Below are 18,531 nucleotides of genomic sequence, written 5' to 3' on the forward strand. Positions count from 1 at the left end.
TAATTGTTGAAGTATTTGTTTATCTGTTAAATTGCAACATTGATGCTCTATCAACTGTCACACTATGCAACCTTCGCCCATTATGGACTGTTACAGCTGTACCTCTTTTACTAGGTAGAGAGATGAAAAATGGATTTGCATTAAGATGTCATGGAAGCTCCCAAGTGGCCAAAACTCAGTATTGCTGGAAAAATGTTATCACGGTTCTCTTCCATAAAACAAAAACTTACACCAAAAGAACTGCCCTCTTTCCCGCCAAGAAAAAGCCACTTGGTTCTTCACGCAACCCTACTCTTGCTGTTCTCTGACAGCCAATTTGTCTATGATACGAGGAGCATAACTGAGGTTTTCCCTTACTACAGAGGGCATCATCATTGGGACACCATCACCCACCACTTGATCCCAGGATAGATTTAAGATCCTAATCAATTCAAAAATATTGACCTAGCACTTATCAGAACCATCAAAATTTATAATCGCAGATCTACACAGAGAGGAATAGGTTAAGACAGGAAACAACTGAAACCTGACAATTTCCCCCTCATGCTTTGCTTTTTGTATTTTAAAAAAGTCAATAATACTCTAGACTGTACAAAATCAAGATCAGCTTTTCCCCAACCTAACCAGCTCAAAAGCTTTTGGACTGGGACAGATGACTATTTTCTAGCGATTTAAATAACATTAAGGCAAAGAACTAGTATTTTTTAAGCAACAGAATCAGTGTGACCCTTATTTTATTGAAAGCACCAATAATGTACTTGTTAAGGATTAAATAAGTACTTACTTTAATAGGACAGTCAAATGTTTCATGAAATTCTTCTCCTGAATATAATCCAAATACCTGCACCTAAAGAGACAGTTAAAATCAAATCACATAATAATCACTCTGACAAACACTGAGAGGTGAATGAAAACGCTAATGGCCTAACATGATTAAAACAATGCAGTACACTTAACAATTCAGAATTATCTGAAACTTCCTTGGATTCCATTAAGGTCTCCTATGAAACTAAACAGTACCAGAGTGCTTCTTTGCAATTAGGTTTTACAAGCACCACAAAAAATAAGAGTTCTTTTTGCTTTAGGCTGATCACTTCTGTTAAAACAGATACTAATTTAATAGATATGAAAAGCATTCACATATTCTTAATAAAACTCAATGGAACATATATTAAAAGCTTTTTTTTTCTGAAAAGCTAAGTGCCTTTTTTTTTTTTTTTTTTTTTAAGGTTAATACAGTTCAGCTTCAGAGATGCTTCTTAGAATCCTTCAAGTCTCCAAAAATCTCCTCTGGACTATAAAGCAAAACTAGCATGAAATCTAAGGCCTAGTGTACACGATAGAGTTAGGTTGACATAAGGCAACTTACGTCAACCTAACTCTGTAAGCATATACACTACAATGTTGCTGCACACTACACCAACCTAATAACTCCACATCTGCAAGAGGCATAGCACTTAGGTCGATGTAGTTAGGTCAACACAGTGCCTGTTTAGACACTGCATTGCTTACATTGACTGCTGTGGCCTTTAACAGCCCGAGCTGTCAGCTCTGCCATCCTGGACAGCCCGGCTCTGGCGGTCATCCTGGGCGACAGCTCCAGTGGTCAGTCCTGGGTGGCAGGGCTCCAGTTGAGAGCTTGGGCTGTCAGCCCCCAAAATGCCCCACTTAAGTTGGTGGAAGTGCTCCTGGTGAGGACACGCACCACCAGCAGGAGGAGGGTAGTGTGAACACGAACAGCCGATTTAATTACTGTGGTGGCTGTAGGTCAACCAAACTTAAGTCAACTTAATTGTGTAGTGTAGACATGCCCTAAACACCACAATTTTAATGGCCTTTCCTAAAAGCATCCAGCAGTGCTATGTTTTTTCTCCTTACACTTAGGTATTCCTTCTGTGAAAAGGTCCCTCTCCTCTTCTAGTGAGTTGAGGTAACTGTTGGTAAATCTGTTGGTAGTCACCTCTGCAGTTGCAACTATATACAATAATTTTCTCCTTCAATCAGAGCCAAGCACACTACATACAGCTACAGCAAACAAAACTATATTAATGACAGTAAAGATGTTTAATAGGTTTTAAGAACAGAAAAATGTTTTCTTTTCTTTAAAGAATAGATGAGAATAATCGAAGCCATGAATGCAACAGAAATTATTTTTGCAATGAAGATAAATCTTCTATCTTTCTGTTTTGTTCTATCTAAATAATGGTGTCAATGATCATGTGAATGAAAGGTGAAAAATATTCCTGGAGAAATGTGGATAAAGACAACATAAAATGGTATGAATGGAAAATGAAAACATTATCTTAAGTCCTTGTAAGAGGTACTACCCCGGCCTGGCTAGAGAAAGAGGAAAAGGGTGCACATGTACTTGGGGATACTTATTTCGACTCTGTAGATTTGGGGGCCAGAAGCTGTAACAGACTCTCCTCCCTGCTTCTAGCAAGCATCAGACACACTTGAGACCCCCATACATTTCAAGTGGAGGGATAAAGGAGATGCTCAGGACACATATGCCAACAACAGAATGAGTCTTTGAGCCCTCCAGTAAAAATATATTTACCAGTCTGTTCAAGAGATGCTCTTCTGGACCATGGCATTTTCTTATACACTGTTTGGGCTAATTAACTTAGTCCAAGTTTATTTAGCTCAGGGTGTGGTTATCTTGTAAACAAGGAGCAAACAACAGTAATATTTAACAATCACTGTGTAGGCAAATAAGCAGCAACAGTGTACATACAGACTTGGACATCAGACCCTAGTTTTCCAAGACACACAACCCTATCAACAGATTTTATTCTGCATGTTCAAGGAAATGGACTCAATTATCTCACTGGCTTTTTCATTTCTGTCTTTTATGACTGTAGTTGCCCCTTAGGAATCTTTCAGAAAAAAGTAACAGGATCTTTAGAATAAAGCTGGACAGCCACCAGTGACGAGCCAAAGGAACTTTAGTTCCGTATGTCTCCAGGAATATCTACTCATGCTACGAGACAACACTAAGAGCTAGAGTTGTGATTCCCCCGCTCCTGTACACACACTTGAGCTAGCTCTCATCAAGACAGCATGAATATAAATAAACAGCACAGCTACGATAGCACAGTCAGCAGCAGCAGAGGCATGGCTGAGCCATGCAGAGTACCTACCCACCGATTTCAGGGGAGGTTGTACTTGACACAGCTCAGTCGTGCCTGTGCTCTGCTACCTGGGCTACTGCGGCTATGCTGCTATTTATACTTGCACTAGCTCAATGAGAGCTAGCGTAAGCATATGTACACGAGCAGGGGAATCACACCCCTCGCTTGTAGTGCAAACATAGCCTTAAAGAGTGTTTTACATACTAACTGGGGCCAAGATACTGCTCCGGAGGCTTGGATGTTATTTGGAGACAGAGAGAAGCACCATAAGTCTGCGATGATGGAAGTCAGCCAGTGAACTGTACAGACCAGTGGTGCCCAAACTTTTCCTGTTACGCTCCCCCTCACCAGTGTCCACGCCCTCAATCCATTACTGTATAGCCAAGGCTTCCTCAGCAGAGGAGCTTGGGCTGAAGGCAGAGCTGGGGATGGAGAGGGAATGATGGCAGAGCTGGCCTGGGGGCGGAGCAGAGGGCAGAGTGGAGCTGAGGCTAGGGCCAGAGCTGGGATGGGGGCAGAGCGGGGTTGTGGCTGGGCGCAGAGCAGAATGGGTGGCACTCCCTCCCACCCCCTGTGGGGGCTGGCCTGGGCCCTGCTGCGCAACAACCCTCCCCCTCCGAACATTCCTCCATGCCCCCTAGGGAATGTGCCCGACAGTTTGGGGGCCACTGGTAGAGACGAATGGGTGATATTCAAATTGAGATTGACTCTACACCTACAATAATCTTTGGGGATGGAGGTTATTTTGGGGGTGGGGAGGGTATTTTTGGTCAATTGGCATAGCACCTCAGATTCAACAGAATAAACAAAATAATCAGATGCAGGCAGAGGAAGGGAAGGAGACCAAGGAGAAGGGAGGAAAAATAAGAGGTTAAAACATAAGAATCTCTTACCCATCTGACAAATCAGCCTGTATATTTCTTTAAAAAAGAACCACACACCACGCTTCTTAAATTAATTAAAACCGAATAACCAAAATTAACATCAGCAGTAGCTGCTAGAATTATAACAGCTCCAATAAATATGTAGCACTGTGTGCCCATGCACACAGTGATACATGTTTTCAACATTTATATTTTTTCAGAATTTGGAAGTAAAATGGATCCAGTCAACGAAAGGGAAAATAACCCCACATTATAAAACGTATATTATGTTTACTCAGGGGATCCTACAGATCAGTTTATTACTCCTTAATGTCTTTTATTCTACAAAGAGAAAGTGATTCTTTTCAAATTACAAAGCTATATTGGATTTATCCAGTTCTACCTTCTGTCTCCACTCAGTTTATCACATTTTTAGGTAGTCTAAAAGGCATCCCACAATGGGAGACCATTATGTTTCACAAAGCCTCTGTATCGGATTTTATAGACACACAGTATCTCTATATCTGATTTTAGACTCACTTTCTGGGCCTTAAGTATCCCAATACATGGTCCCTTATACTTAAATGGGTAAAAAGGACTGGATTGACAATACTGAACAACTACATCTGGAAGGACTGGATTGACAATCCAGTGCTTCCAGATGTAGTTGTTCAGTTGATTTATGTCTGGGTTTCAAGTCTGAGACTCTAGCTCTAGAATGCTCACTGATACCAGGTCAGGTGGGCCTGGAAATATTTCATTGCTCTCCTCTGACTTCTATGACTAACTCAGGGCCAGTGCCCTTCCTCAGTCACAAAGGCTGGCCCAATGCCAGGTTGAGGGTGGGAGAAGTAAAGAAGGAAAAATGGTGAAGAAAAATAAAGTATATAATTTAGAGGAATACAGAAGCGACAGAGCAGCTCATCTCAGTCTTCCCTCAGAAAATGAATCATACTCCTCTACTCTATGCAGATTGACTCATGTCTGGGGAAAATACATTCTTCACCTTATGCAAAATCTTTACCAGGGACTGCCTATAAGTCTATACCTGTTCATTAATTAATAAAGAATACTTGAGGCACTGTAGCTGGTTCAAAATCTAGAGAGATTCTGTAGCTGGTTCAAAATCCATAGAGATTGTTCTTTGTTGCATTTTCTTTTATAGCTGAAGCTGATTCAACAGAATCAAATTTTTTGGTAAATATGTTTATTGACTTTATCATCTGCATATATGTTTTGTACCTACAAAATTAGCAGTCGGGAGGAGATGGAGCTCTATAAGTACTTTCTAGCCAGGTCTCCTGTAAAGGTTGGAGCTATGGGAAACTAGCTGAAGCTTGGCTGACTGAGGAAACTAAGACTCAGGAAAACTAAGATGAATTTCCAGTTCTGCTACAGACTTCCTATGTGTCCTTGGGCAAGTCACTTTCTCTGTGCCTCAGTTCCCCATATGTGAAATAGAGAAAACAATGATAATAATTATTGTTAATTGTTATTGGGATAGTGCATAGGAGCCCCAGCAATGGACCAGGCTTCCATTATGACAAGCATTGTACAAACAAGTAACAAAAAGAAACACCTTGCCTCAAAAAGCTTATTATCTAAGTAAAAGACAAGGCGGACACCCCTTTGTCTGTCTTGTCTACTTAGCTATGATCCTGTAAACACTGTAAAATTTTGCACAGTGATAGTCGTCCCATTGAAGTCAATGAAACGACTCGTAGTGTGTAAAGTTAAGCATGTGTCTAAGCCTTTGTAGGATCAGGAACTTAGATAGCAAAGCCTTCTGGGGACGGACTATTTTCTGCTACATGTATGAACAGCACCTAACTTTGGTTGAGGATTCTAAAAGCTACTGTCATAAAAATAAAATATTAATAATAGTTGTAGTTGTATTTTTCATACTGCCCCACTGCTGAGGGACAAGAGTAGTGTTAAGTAAAATGGTGAAAAAGAGGCAAAGCAAGTTGCATAGATTGTCTATGGTTTGATTTATTTTTTTCCTGCGCACATTGCATTATTCACCCTATTGTTCTTTGGATTCCTTTATAGGTCAATAACTCTTCTGGGGACAAGCTCAAAAACGTTTGACTTCTGAAGCTTCCTAACCTTGGAAGGCTCCAGATGGACATCTCAATGCTCAATGTGGGGAGATATAATGTTCCTGGTCTTCAAGAAGAAAAGTGCTCAATATAGCACGCATATTTCAACTCTTAACTAGAAATGTGCCAGAAGCAGAACTGGATTGTGAGACAGAGGCTTATACAGTCTTTTATGTATTGCATAATTGTATCTGCGAATGAGCATTTGGAGTTACAGGAACAAAAGCTTGACCTAGATTCCTGGTTAAAACATAATTCATTTTCCAAAGTAATAAACATTTTCTAAATAAAGCCATGTCTTACAATGCACATTAGAAAATAATTATTTACCGAATATTCGGACTATAGTATGTGCATTTCTGCAGATTCCTAAAAATTTTTAATTTATAATTATTGAAATTAATTTAGTGAACCACATTTGTATGATTTGAGGCCGCGGTCTGTTATATTCTTATTTCAACTCTAATCCACAGACACATCACAGGAGTCCTTACAAAGGTGTATTATTTTTTCTTTTCAAAAACATTCAAACCCAACAATACTAGTGCAACATATATGATTACCTTTAAACAATTACTGACCCTTCCATTATCTTGCTTAGATTACATCACCTTTGCTGAGTTTCTCACAGGCTGTAAAATTTCACAACCCTTTTTGATAGGCACTAGTATCCCAATTACTGGGTCAAGATACTAACATCAAGATATCTTTGAGAAACACTAGGCTTGAATATATAAACTGGCTCCATGCATGAGAAGCAAAACTCATTTTTTTAAAGTAAATAGAAATTAAATGGGTTTGTTTCCTCTTTTTCCTATCACAAGAGCCAACATTAGTTTTAATTTACTGATCCTTAATGGATCAGTGGATTAGGACCACCAAGCCCCGCCAAATTAGATTAGGGAAAACCATGTTATACTCAGTAAGTGAGACAGATATTAAGAACTGATTTTTAATGCACCGTGTCTACTAGCAGTATTATTTTCGAGAAGTTTAAATACACCATATGCATTAGAATTTTATCACTGCAAACCAACATTAGAAGAGACTGCCACTGACTTAAAACACCAAAAAAAGAGATTCTTATAAGTGGAAAATCAATCACTAAAACCACTAAATGTCACAGCTCAACATTCCAGGGAAGCAATGATAATTGTTAGTTATACACTGAACGAATGATATATGTCCACAGTCTAGGAAGTAGGTGCCAGTTTTTTAGGACTGTACATATATTGATTTTGCATTTATTTAATGTGGCCATTGTAAGACACTTTATTCTTCTGATAAACTATGATTGCTTATCAAAAGATTCTATAATTCAAGAGAAACATTCATAACGTGTGAAAATGAAAACTAGCAGCCCACAGAAATCATGCCACAAAATCCAATTTTGTGGATTTATAGCAGAAAGGCATTAAACTACTGTCTTGCAGGAGCAGCAGACTAGTCACTGAAGTATAACTGGCACAGCAGTAATGATTAAGGTGACATGTCCTCCTGCAACAGCTGTTAATCAGCTTAATACCGGTTACATTATTGACATTCTTGTAATTACTTTTCCTAAGGCACATTTGTGCAAAATATATTTGACTTTAATTATGCGTATTCATAGGTGAGCCCAATTCCTGAAATGGAAGATCAAATTACTTCTAACACGGGTATTTACTGCACAGATATCATGCAGACCCAAAGTTTAGTATACAAACACTGCTGGTGCCTCTTTAAATATGTAAGTGGTTTAGTTGTACCTTGCCATCTTCCGAGCATATGCCCATATGTTCTCCACTTTCATCCAGGCTGATCTGATTTATCTTCACTGGGCTCTATAAAAAGAACATGTAAACTTTAAGAAAAAGTTGCATCAATGATCAAATACCTTTCTCCCCCCTACCCCCCCCCAAGAATTTAAGCAATAAAATCTCTCTAGTGTTTTAGCTACATGAGTTCAAGAAACAATAAAAAGGTCTTTCTATACCAGCGCTAAAATACATCTTTGTTTCTAGCCTTGTGCCTAACCCAGAAACCTGACATTTTTCCTAATTACCTACTGCAGGGACTTGGAGATGTATGTAAAATGCCATACCTGTAAGACTCATAGTTTTGAACCTGTATAACACACTCATTATGAGTCTCTCTTGGCATGGAGCACATTTTTAAGAACACGTTGAAGAATGTTACATCGTAAGGCTTTTCAGTTGTTCCAGTTTGGTCCATGGTGATAACAGCAATTATTTTCTCCCTACAAATCTCCGTTCTAACTTTTTTCAGTTCTACCTTTCACATGATCTTCAAAAGAAGGTATTTAAGCAAAACACCACAAAACTACATAACCTAAACCTTGTCATTACCAAATAATTTCGGAAGAGGCCCTCACGATTAAATCATTTATGGTGATTTTATTTTCATGTTATTTGTGATAGAACAAAATGGTTATCTGCAGCCCCTGAGATTACACAGCACCACTTTGTATGTAATTTAAGAGAAGCATCTGCTCTTCCCTTCAGGAGTACTCGTTACATCATTTGAGTACAAATATTTAACACCATACATATGCTCCAGAGTATTTCAATCCAACAAGTAAAAGCACATCTGTCTATACTCAAGTACACCTCTACCCCGATATAACGCGACCTGATATAACACGAATTCGGATATAATGCAGTAAAGCAGTGCTCTGGGGCGGGCGAGGCTGCACACTCCAGCAGATCAAAGCAAATTCGATATAACGCGGTTTCACCTTTAACGCGGTAAGATTTTTTGGCTCCCGAGGACAGCGTTATATCGGGGTAGAGGTGTATGTAAAACTTGCTTGTGCACTATGCCAATCACAATCCCATGTACTGCCAAAATTACAAATAAAACAAATGTCTCATTTCTTCTCTTGTCACTTGAGGATCTTCACCTACCATTTTCAAGATCCCTTACACGTTTTAAAAGACTGCAAAATTGTCATGAAAATTTAAAATAGCCCAAACACAAAATACACTCACTGAAACACTTACTATAATGCTGAAATTGATGTAAAAATGAATTGTATATTGTACTCACTTGTGGAAAAAAAAAAAACTACCTCTTAGCAGTGTCTACACTAGATAAGGGAACCATCTGCAATTGCACTACCAGGATAGCAGTAATGTAGTGTGTCTAATGCCAGTCATGCTATTTCAGATACAGTGTTGTTGTGTGTCCACACTTGCTGTTATAATTACACTGTCTTATATCACAGTTCCTGGCTCAGCAGTCTACAGGAGATATCTTAAGGACTTCTGGGAGCCTTTGGGAAGCTTAAAGGAATTATGAGGAAAAGGAATCAAACTCTGGGACATTCACTTCACTGCCCCATCCCCAATTCTCCATCATTACCTTGGAAAGCACCTGCACAGAGTATTTCTGGTTAGGTCAGCATTCCTATTGTAGGCTGCTCTAAGTAACCGCCTCAGATTCAATAACTTATCTATCCAGCTATGCATAGGTTGCTGCAAGCCCCTCTGCCTCCTCACTCCTGTGTGCATAGAAGACACGACCTTTGGTTTCATATATGTTCTGCAAAATAATACAGGCAAGTATCCTAACTGCTACATTAATCGCTAACATGGTCATTCAAGGAGAGTCATCTCCACTGTCAACTCAGTCTCCCAGAAATTTCATCACTATTCTGCATCTGCTGAGTATAGAGTTGAATCAGTATCTCTCCAGATTTATGTACTCTGTGAATGGTTTCATTAAGGGTTATGCAACGATTCACAATGGGGATAAACACACCATTAATGTCAATGTTGTCAGGTGAGATCAGAGTCCCTTAGTGCCTCAGTTTTCAAAAACTCTCGCATTATGCCCTTTGCCTGCCTACCTTATGTACATGTCCGCCAGCCATTTTGACCTGTGAAGGCCCACATACCCATCTTTGAGGAGCACCCATTTCTATTAATATACAACTGGGCTAGGGATGGGAGGGGATACAGAATGGACACATGGGTTCCATCAACAGCTCCAGCTAAGTTCAAGAATCCCAACTGTTTCAAAACCCTGAATGATCTCTGGCACACTGGCCACCCTGAACACATCCTCCTGCAGCACACAATATATTGCCATACAAACTTCCACCACATCACTCCCCATGGGCTTCCTAAACCCAAACTAGTGCTCAAATCAATGGGCAACTATTCCAGGGAGCCAACTACCACTGGGCAAACTGATACTCTTTTCCACAGGGAGCTGCGCTCTCACTCTGGTAGATAGCCCCAGCATTCCCGTGCCAACCTCAGCACACAAAAAAAGTCTCCTTTATCTTACATTATGCAGCCAATACCACTCATCGCAGGTCTCGATAACAACTTGGTCCTGCCAGTGTTGTTGTGGTCCAGGCCCTAAGCAGTACTCCAGCTGGTGAAAGTTATCCTCAAATATCACACATAGCTGATTGTCCCAGGTGTGGGGAGTGCAGAACCACTGCAGCAATCCTGTCAACTGCTGGCCTTGGTCTCTGGCATCTTCACCAGTAGTGTAGGAACATCCTCTCCTCTCTTAACTCAGCCATGAGACTGCTTTTCTAAACTTCTCTTGCTCAGCTAGCAGCAAGAGGAGAGCAGTCGTCTTTTCCTCTGTTTAAAGACAAGGCCTAAGAAATGCCACTTCAGGCCTCCTCCATGTTCTGTGCTACCCAGAAACATCTCTGGCTTTTTGGAAATAGGAATTGAAGATTCAGTCCAGTGTGTTATGAAAGGGGCACATTTTCTGTCCTGAACTGGACCTACTGTTGTTATTGCCACAGCTTTCTTACAAAGAACCTTCAATCCCCTTATTTCTTTGATGTTAGAATACCCACCGTGGCCATTGCCAGGCACCTAGTCATAGCCTAAATTGTAATGAATGAATTCAGCTGTCCCAGTATCCCCTCATCTTTCTACATTGCCAACTTTGCCCGCTTGTCAGTCTCATGACAGCTGCCACCACATGGCCTTCTCTTGGACATGCCACCAACAGATTCAGAGGCATCTGACTGTGAAAACAGCAAGTGACTGAACACCACAGTGTGCACAGCACTATTTGTACAGGTATGAATCTTCTCTCCGCAGTGGAGTCCAGAAAACAGATCAGATATGTTACATAAGCAGTGACAAGTGCATTGTGGCAAGGAAACTATTCTCTGCATAGCTGCAGCATCAGCAATTTCCACCCACATGAGCATGGCACTGGTAGAATATGGTACGGTGGAGTATCACACGATAATTAGCTTTGCTCAAAGCAAACTGGTAGCTAAAACACTTGTGACACATTTGGGTGGATGCAAGGCATGCTTTCAAAGGCACGCTTAGAGGGCACCAAATAGAGAGTTAGCAAGCCAAATATCTTTAACGTAAGGGCCTGGTGTGAGTAGAAGTTTGCAAGGTTACTTTGCCAGCATTTGGACTCTTCTTTCACTTAGCAATGTTCTCCACATCTTCACATTTTTACACTGTGCTTTGGAGCCATTAGCATTTTAATCTAAAAGTGAGGTTATGGTTAAATATGTTATTGTGTAAAACCAGCATCTTATTACTCAACATGCCTGCTGTGTGTGTGTGTGTGTGTGTGTGTGTGTGTGTGTCTTTTATTCTCAGTTTGCTTTCATGACAAAAAAGTTATTGTTGTTATTTGCACTACAGAGAGACTACAGCTACAGAAGATCAAAGTGGATGTAATCAAAATCAGATATACTTGCTGCTTGTCAACCAAACTGGCAGCTAAGTTTCAACTGCAAAGACATTATAACTGGCGATGATGCACAAAGGAGAAAGAATGTGGACTGATTTTTTCGAAGATCAAGTTAAATTTGTGGTGCCGGCCACTGGAAAATTCTCCTTACTTGTAATCTCAACAACTGTAATCTGGAGGTCAGTGAGCGGTGATAAACACGGAACCTCAAAATGTTGTATTCTTTTTAAATAGTCATGTTTGACTATTAAATACATTTCTTAAAATAAAGAATTACCAATGAGTTTAAATGAGTTTAAAAAAAATGATATCCTACACAAAACACAAGGAACTTTAGAGTCCAGAACCAAATAATAATCAAGGCTGCAATTGCCAAAGCTATGTTCTACTTGTCAACCGTCCAAAACTTACCTAGAGTTAACTAGCAATTCTTCAATTCAGACTAGATAGCAAAAGGCTACATATGTTATCTAAACTGATGCACTTCTAAAAGTGACTCCAACTCATCTTTTTTTAAATCAGAAGCCTTATAAACTGTATTAATGTACCAACCAACCAAGGCTCAGTTTGCATTTAGCCATATTCATATTCTGTCAACAGTTTGTAGAGAATGCTGGTTTTTCATCAAACAAGAAATGCACAAAGAAGTCATACATTTCCCCCCTCTTAGTCCTAAGTTTCTTCATTACATTTTATAGTGGAGTAAAAAAAGTCACACATGTAAAAGACCAGGAAATAAAATAAAAACACTATATGCACATGTCTTTATTTACTCAGCCATCACCACATAGGTACAGCTGCATTCCTTTATTTGTTTAAGCTTGATATCAGCTGGTGCATGCAACAGTTTTATTGGTCTGGCATTAATGACAGGTTTTTAAAGTAGAAAGGGAACAAACTCCCTATACAGAATCTGTCACTTTTACTGAACATAAAGGTTAAAGAGGAGGAGCTAGTCAATGGTAGGAAATAGACATTTATTCGCTAGCTCATTAAAATGTGAAAGAAAGATTAGACTACCCAGTGGAATCTGCGGTATTTTTTTTTAAGTGGATGGATTTCAAAGGAGAAGAAAATTAAACTAGTAATCTATGAGCTGCTTCCTATTTTTATAAATCCAAACATTATAAGCAATGGAAGCAAGGTTTAAATCCAAAAATTAGTAATACCAATATTATTCAGTGAATATAATGGTGATGCTCGGGCCCTACACCGCAAACATACTGGGCACAATATTTTGAAGTATGACAGATAATAAGTGTTTGCAGAATCAGGTCCTTAGGTTGTAAACTCTTTGGTACAGGAACCATGAAACACCAAGCGTACTTATGGTACTATATAAATGATGTTAAACCAAATATTTAAAAACATGGAACAAAAGCAGTGTGCTTTAACTCTGGCAGGAAGGAGGATCCACTCCAGTTATGAAGGACTCGACTGAAATGATTAACCTCAGAACAAAATCAGAATTTCATAAAGAAAGTGTGCTAGTTGCCGTGCAGGAAGGGGAAGTGTCTTCAGCTGAATTTCCATTAGCTGCAGTTTTCTTTCTGATGGAGACATGTTTGGAATGCTGGACAATGTAAGTAAGTTTGACTGTTCAAAATCAATAATGCCAAGCTGACACTATGAAACAAAAAAAATGTTACCTTAATGGGGAAAAAAAAGTTTAGGGAAAGGAAAAAAGATCAGTGGGCATCTTCTATATAATGCAGGCTTTTGCAAAACCCTAAATTTGAAGGAAAGGAAGTCAAGTAACTGCCAACAAATGCTCCTCATGTGATAATCAATTACCTAATGTAAAATGCCTGAAATAAACACACTTAGTATGGATTATGTCAGCTCTTCAATTAGGAATAAATTCACGGCCATTCAGAAAGCCTCTTTTAATTGTGTTCTTTGTGGCAACTCCTCCTCCCTTGACACTCATCATCATCCCACCTTATACTATCAGTCCCCCAATGGTGAACCTGAGAAATCAATCTGCTAATGTATAATTTGTAAAGCTCCTCTGACTAACAAATGGATAATTGATTCTTTCACAAATGCTGCATCCCCATGGATATGAAGTGGAATGAATAAAAAACATAAGACTGGCTTTCACTTGAATTCTGTGAGACATGCAATATTTACAAGCAAGAATCTAAACGTTTTAATAGTTGTCTGTGACTTCATGCATTTTAGCCATGGGTAGTGAGCAAGCAATACACACATTATGGGTGTGAAAAGCAATCTAGTGTTCGATCATACTTATGGTAAAGTAAAATGAGCTTTAAGAGGCCCCCATTGATAATACACCAGAGATAAGCAGCATTTCCATTCAGTCTTTAAAAAGACTTTTCTTAAGCCATTCATAGCTTAACAAAAACACAACCTAACCCAAGGTTCAGTACCATATAAACACTTCCAAAAGAAAAGTATTCATAGTTCTTTCTGCAATGCAAGATGATTATCATTTCTGGGTCCAAGCATCAACTACAGTGCTAGCACAAGACCATTAAACAGGCAAGAAAAAAAACCCCAAAACTGTCAGTTCCTGTATCCAAAGCCAACCCTCAACTAGTTGCTGAGATTTAATCTTCAAAAACAAAATCAATTTGTCTCCTGCTGGTGCCTTTTGATTATTTTAATAGTTTATATCTGTGCCCATACCATGGCATTAGGATGCATATATAATACCAAATATGCATACATTTCCTGCAATTCACAGAAATCCTAATTCTCAACCTGGTAACCGCCAGCCCACTTTCACACTGTAAGCTCTTTGGGATAGCAACCATTATTGACTATGTGTTGTAATAGTTTCCAAACTTGGTTGAGGCCTGTAGGGACTAGCACAATGTAAATGATTAATGAGGAACCCCTCCCCCGCACCCCAAAATGCCTCTGTAGTTATGATGCCATCAAGCAAAGGCCTGTCCAGAAATACAAACCTTGTGCACTGTGCAGGATGAAAAAGCTAGCTCTGGCAGGGCATTTCATGGTACTGCCTTGGTTTCCCCATTCATAAAGGAGACTGATATGCACTTCAACTAGTGCATTGTAAAGATTAGTTAGTTCATGCCTGTAAGCAGCTTAAACATAAATATGGCTGCGTAAATTCTCTCTACTGGCGCATTTTGACAAAATTACGTAACCTCAACGGGGAGTGACGGAAGGAATTCCATTAAGTCTACCTTGTAGAAAGCTCTCTCCTTTTGGGTGCTTTCCAGGTTGTGAAGTGATGGTGGAGGAGAAAAGGGAGGAAATCTGGACGACTCTCTCTCACCATTCCAAGAAATGGACCAACCACCCCGTGTGTTATAGTGAGAAACAGTGCTTTCCCCCACCAGATCAGTATTTAATCCCAGAGTTTGGAATGTTGTCAACTATTTCTAAGTAAGTTGAGCTGAACCCAAGGATGTACTCCTACCACCCAAATGTCTTGTACTGAAAAACTTGTGTTAGAAGAAGAAGAAAAATCCAAAGCCATGCATTTTATATACCCACGCTGAAGTCTTGATGCACTGGGCTATCTAGAGCAAATCTTACGTAGCTAGAATGTCATTGACTTCTGTGACTCTGCACAGGAACAAGCAACCACACTAGTGAATCCTGATGCCACGTCAGGGCTTAAGTATAATTTACAGCAAAGAGAGAACCTTGCATTCAATCAATAAATCAATCGATTGATAGAATCTGAGAAACTTCATGCTATGGCATGAACTTTGAAATATGAGGATTACAAATATAAGCAGTTCTTCACTGGTAGAAAGTAGTATGTTGAATTTTTCAGATTCAAATTTTAATCTGAAATAAATTTATTAAACCCATATCCAATAATTATTCTAATGAAAAAATTTCATTAATAATTGGTATTATGGTATTGTAAAAAAGTGAGAATATTTGCTCAAGTGCGTTTCTTGTAAAGTTCTTGCATCTTCATTCTCCAAATAAAAACTCAGAAATTGTATTGTGAGGACAAAAGAGTAGCAATGTTTGGGGCTCTGAATAACTCAATATAAGCCATTATTTCTTCTGCAGGGAGGGGAATTATCTGCAGACAGAGGGAGAAAAAGATCATGAACGTTTGTCTAAATCTAAGAGAGAAGATGAATAGGAAAACGTTTGTCTAAATCTCAGTATGGGTTAGGGGAGAGTGAGACAGACAGAAAAACCTATAGTGATTTCAATATTTTCCATTTCAGTGAATTCCTTAAATTTTGTTTGTCAACGACGGGCACAAAAAACTATCCAAAGAAAAATTAACAAGGGATCCCTCTAAATCTGGAGCAGATTTAGATAATCAGTAGGTCTGCCTAGGAATGACAAACAGGGGCGGCTCTATGTTTTGTGCCGCCCTAAGCATGGCAGTCAGGCGGCCTTCAGCAGCATGCCTGCAGGTGGTCCGCGGTTTCGGCGGTGTTTCTGCAGGTGATCTGCCGGTCCCACGGCTTCGGCGTACCCGCCGAATAGCCACCAAAACCGCGGGACTGGCGGACCTCCCACAGGCACGCCGCCGAAGGCCGCCTGACTGCCGCCCTCACAGCGACCGACAGGCCGCCCCCGCAGCTTGCCGCCCCAGGCACGCGCTTGCTGCACTGGTGCCTGGAGTCACCCCTGATGACAAAACAAGGCACTACTATCAGAAATAAATCTACTTGGAGAGCCTGATGCTTGATTTCTAGCAGAGTTTGGCTTCCGTCTTATTTCTGACAGATCCAAAATGAAGTCCTTCATCTATTATAACACTGATGGCCTTAGGCCCATGTGACCTATACAATTGCATAGAGCCACATCTTTCCAGAAGCGCTGTGTCAAATAAAGACATCCAACCTATAAGCCCTGATTTCCCATCCATGGTCTAACTTTGGTGCCACCAGGTTGATTCATAGATTAAATCCATTAAGTCTAACTCTACTTCTTGGCTATCCTATTTATTATACAGAGATGTCACCAGAGGAAGCAAGGCCTCACAAACAGAGGTGTGGTGAGGGGATGAGGGGCTTTGGTAACATCTGAATGGAAGTTACTGGCTATCAAGGATATGAGCAGGTAAGATGACCCAATATAGAGCAAGTGGTTATAAATCCATAAAAGTTAGGAACAGTCCTGAATCTGCTTTCTTCTAATTATTTTCATTAGAATAATGGTATCCCATTATGGTCAGCTTTAGTAAGTATTCATCTCAGAATGTTAATTTCCTGATCTGCTCTTGAATTAAGAGCTGCACTTTGAGAACTAGCCAAAGCTCAGCTCTAATACCTCTGAGGATGACTGAAGTTACTTGGAGAAATGGGCTAATGATTACATTTGCAATCCTGACCTCATTAAAGTATTCCATAGAACTGTGTAGCATTTTACCGCGGGGGTGGAAAGTGTGAGAAGTCCTATGAATCACAGTTTATCCGTAATTTGAGAAGTAACTGATGGTAGAGATCTATGAGGTCAAAGTGCACATCACAGTGCAAAATTTTTCTCCAGCTATTATTTTTCGGGTGCTTTGACTAGTCTAGTTTTAAAATGTCACCAAGTAATGGGGCTTCTACTCCTTTCCTTAGTAGACTGTTCAATCTCTTGCCAATTTTGCTACTCTGAAGGTTTTCCAGTGTATCTACTCTTCCCTTTGTTTGGCCAAAGGAAAGTAGAAAGAACTCCCTTACAGAGCTTGCCATCCCTGCTTATGGACCATTTCAGCAACACAAGACACTCATCTCTCCCTAAACCCACCTCAGGAACTGCATCACTTGTACCTAAATCCCAGCTTACAGCATATAAGAAAAATTAGAATTTTTTTTTATTATGGTTTCTGTTATTCTCCATCATTGGAAATTTTTAAGAGCAGGTTAGACAAACACCTGTCAGGAATGGTCTAGATAATTAGTCCTGCCACAAGTGCAGGGGACTGGCGTAGATGACCTCTTGAGGTCCCTTCCAGTTCTATGATTCTATGAAAAAGCAGTTAAAAACATAAGGGCTATATAGAAAATCCTCCCCTTTCCCAATTTCTAAAAAAACATTAGAAACTGGAGGTCTGGGAAAATGAGTTTGAAATATTTCTAAGTTTTAAATGTCTGAACCACTGGAAGAATCAACAACTGGCTTAGTACTAGTTCCCTGATACTTTATATCGTTTTCACTAGCTAGTTGATCGTGATGGAGGTACAAGAGAGAAAGATACCTTTTCCTGATCAGACTGTAAAAATGTGCCAAAACAACAAGAGGACGTGTTATTTTTGGAAGTCCACATTTGAGGAAGGAGAATAGCTATGTTGCCTCCCACAAAATGCAGAATGACAACAAAAATACATTTTTGTCAGACATGCATCTCTGATAAACAGGATAAAACACAAAAAAAATAAAATAGAAGCTTCAGCACCCACCTTTTAAAAAAAAAATCAAAATGAAGTCACTGGAAAGCAAAGAATATTTCGCACCATTAGAGCTATTCATAGAGAATTATGGCCGGAGCCTGAAAAGCGCTGAGCACCTCCTGTGAAGTGCTGAGTGCCCTCAAATCTAACCAACTTCAGCGGGACTTGAGGATGTTCCGCACCTCACCGGACGGGAGACAGATTGAAACCATATTCATTTTTAGTTTAGCTAGCTCAGATTTTCCAAGAGAGTTAGTGACATCTGAACTGGAGGTTGGAGAGGGTGCAGTCAGGGCCGGCTCCAGGCACCAGGCACCCAAGCTGGTGCTTGGGGCGGCACCTGGAGGGGGGCGGCGGCGCGGCGCTCTGGCCGCCGGGGGGGGGG

At 40.0% G+C, this 18,531-nt stretch overlaps 1 protein-coding gene across 1 annotated transcript in view; it reads right to left on the reverse strand.

Annotated features, from left to right (window-relative positions):
• LOC112112030 (vacuolar protein sorting-associated protein 41 homolog) overlaps positions 1–18,531 on the reverse strand; it is a 141,657-nt gene that overhangs the window by 83,479 nt on the left and 39,647 nt on the right. Inside the window, exons 5-6 of the mRNA XM_024207732.1 lie at positions 7,848–7,922; positions 785–847 (exon numbers count right to left, since the gene is read on the reverse strand). Of these exons, the coding sequence (XP_024063500.1) occupies positions 785–847; positions 7,848–7,922 (138 nt within the window). The remainder of the gene's footprint in view (positions 1–784; positions 848–7,847; positions 7,923–18,531) is intronic.

This window comes from Terrapene carolina, unplaced genomic scaffold, assembly GCF_002925995.2.
Source record: "Terrapene carolina triunguis isolate 2854851 unplaced genomic scaffold, T_m_triunguis-2.0 Scaffold179, whole genome shotgun sequence".
Taxonomy (NCBI): Eukaryota; Metazoa; Chordata; order Testudines; family Emydidae; genus Terrapene; species Terrapene triunguis.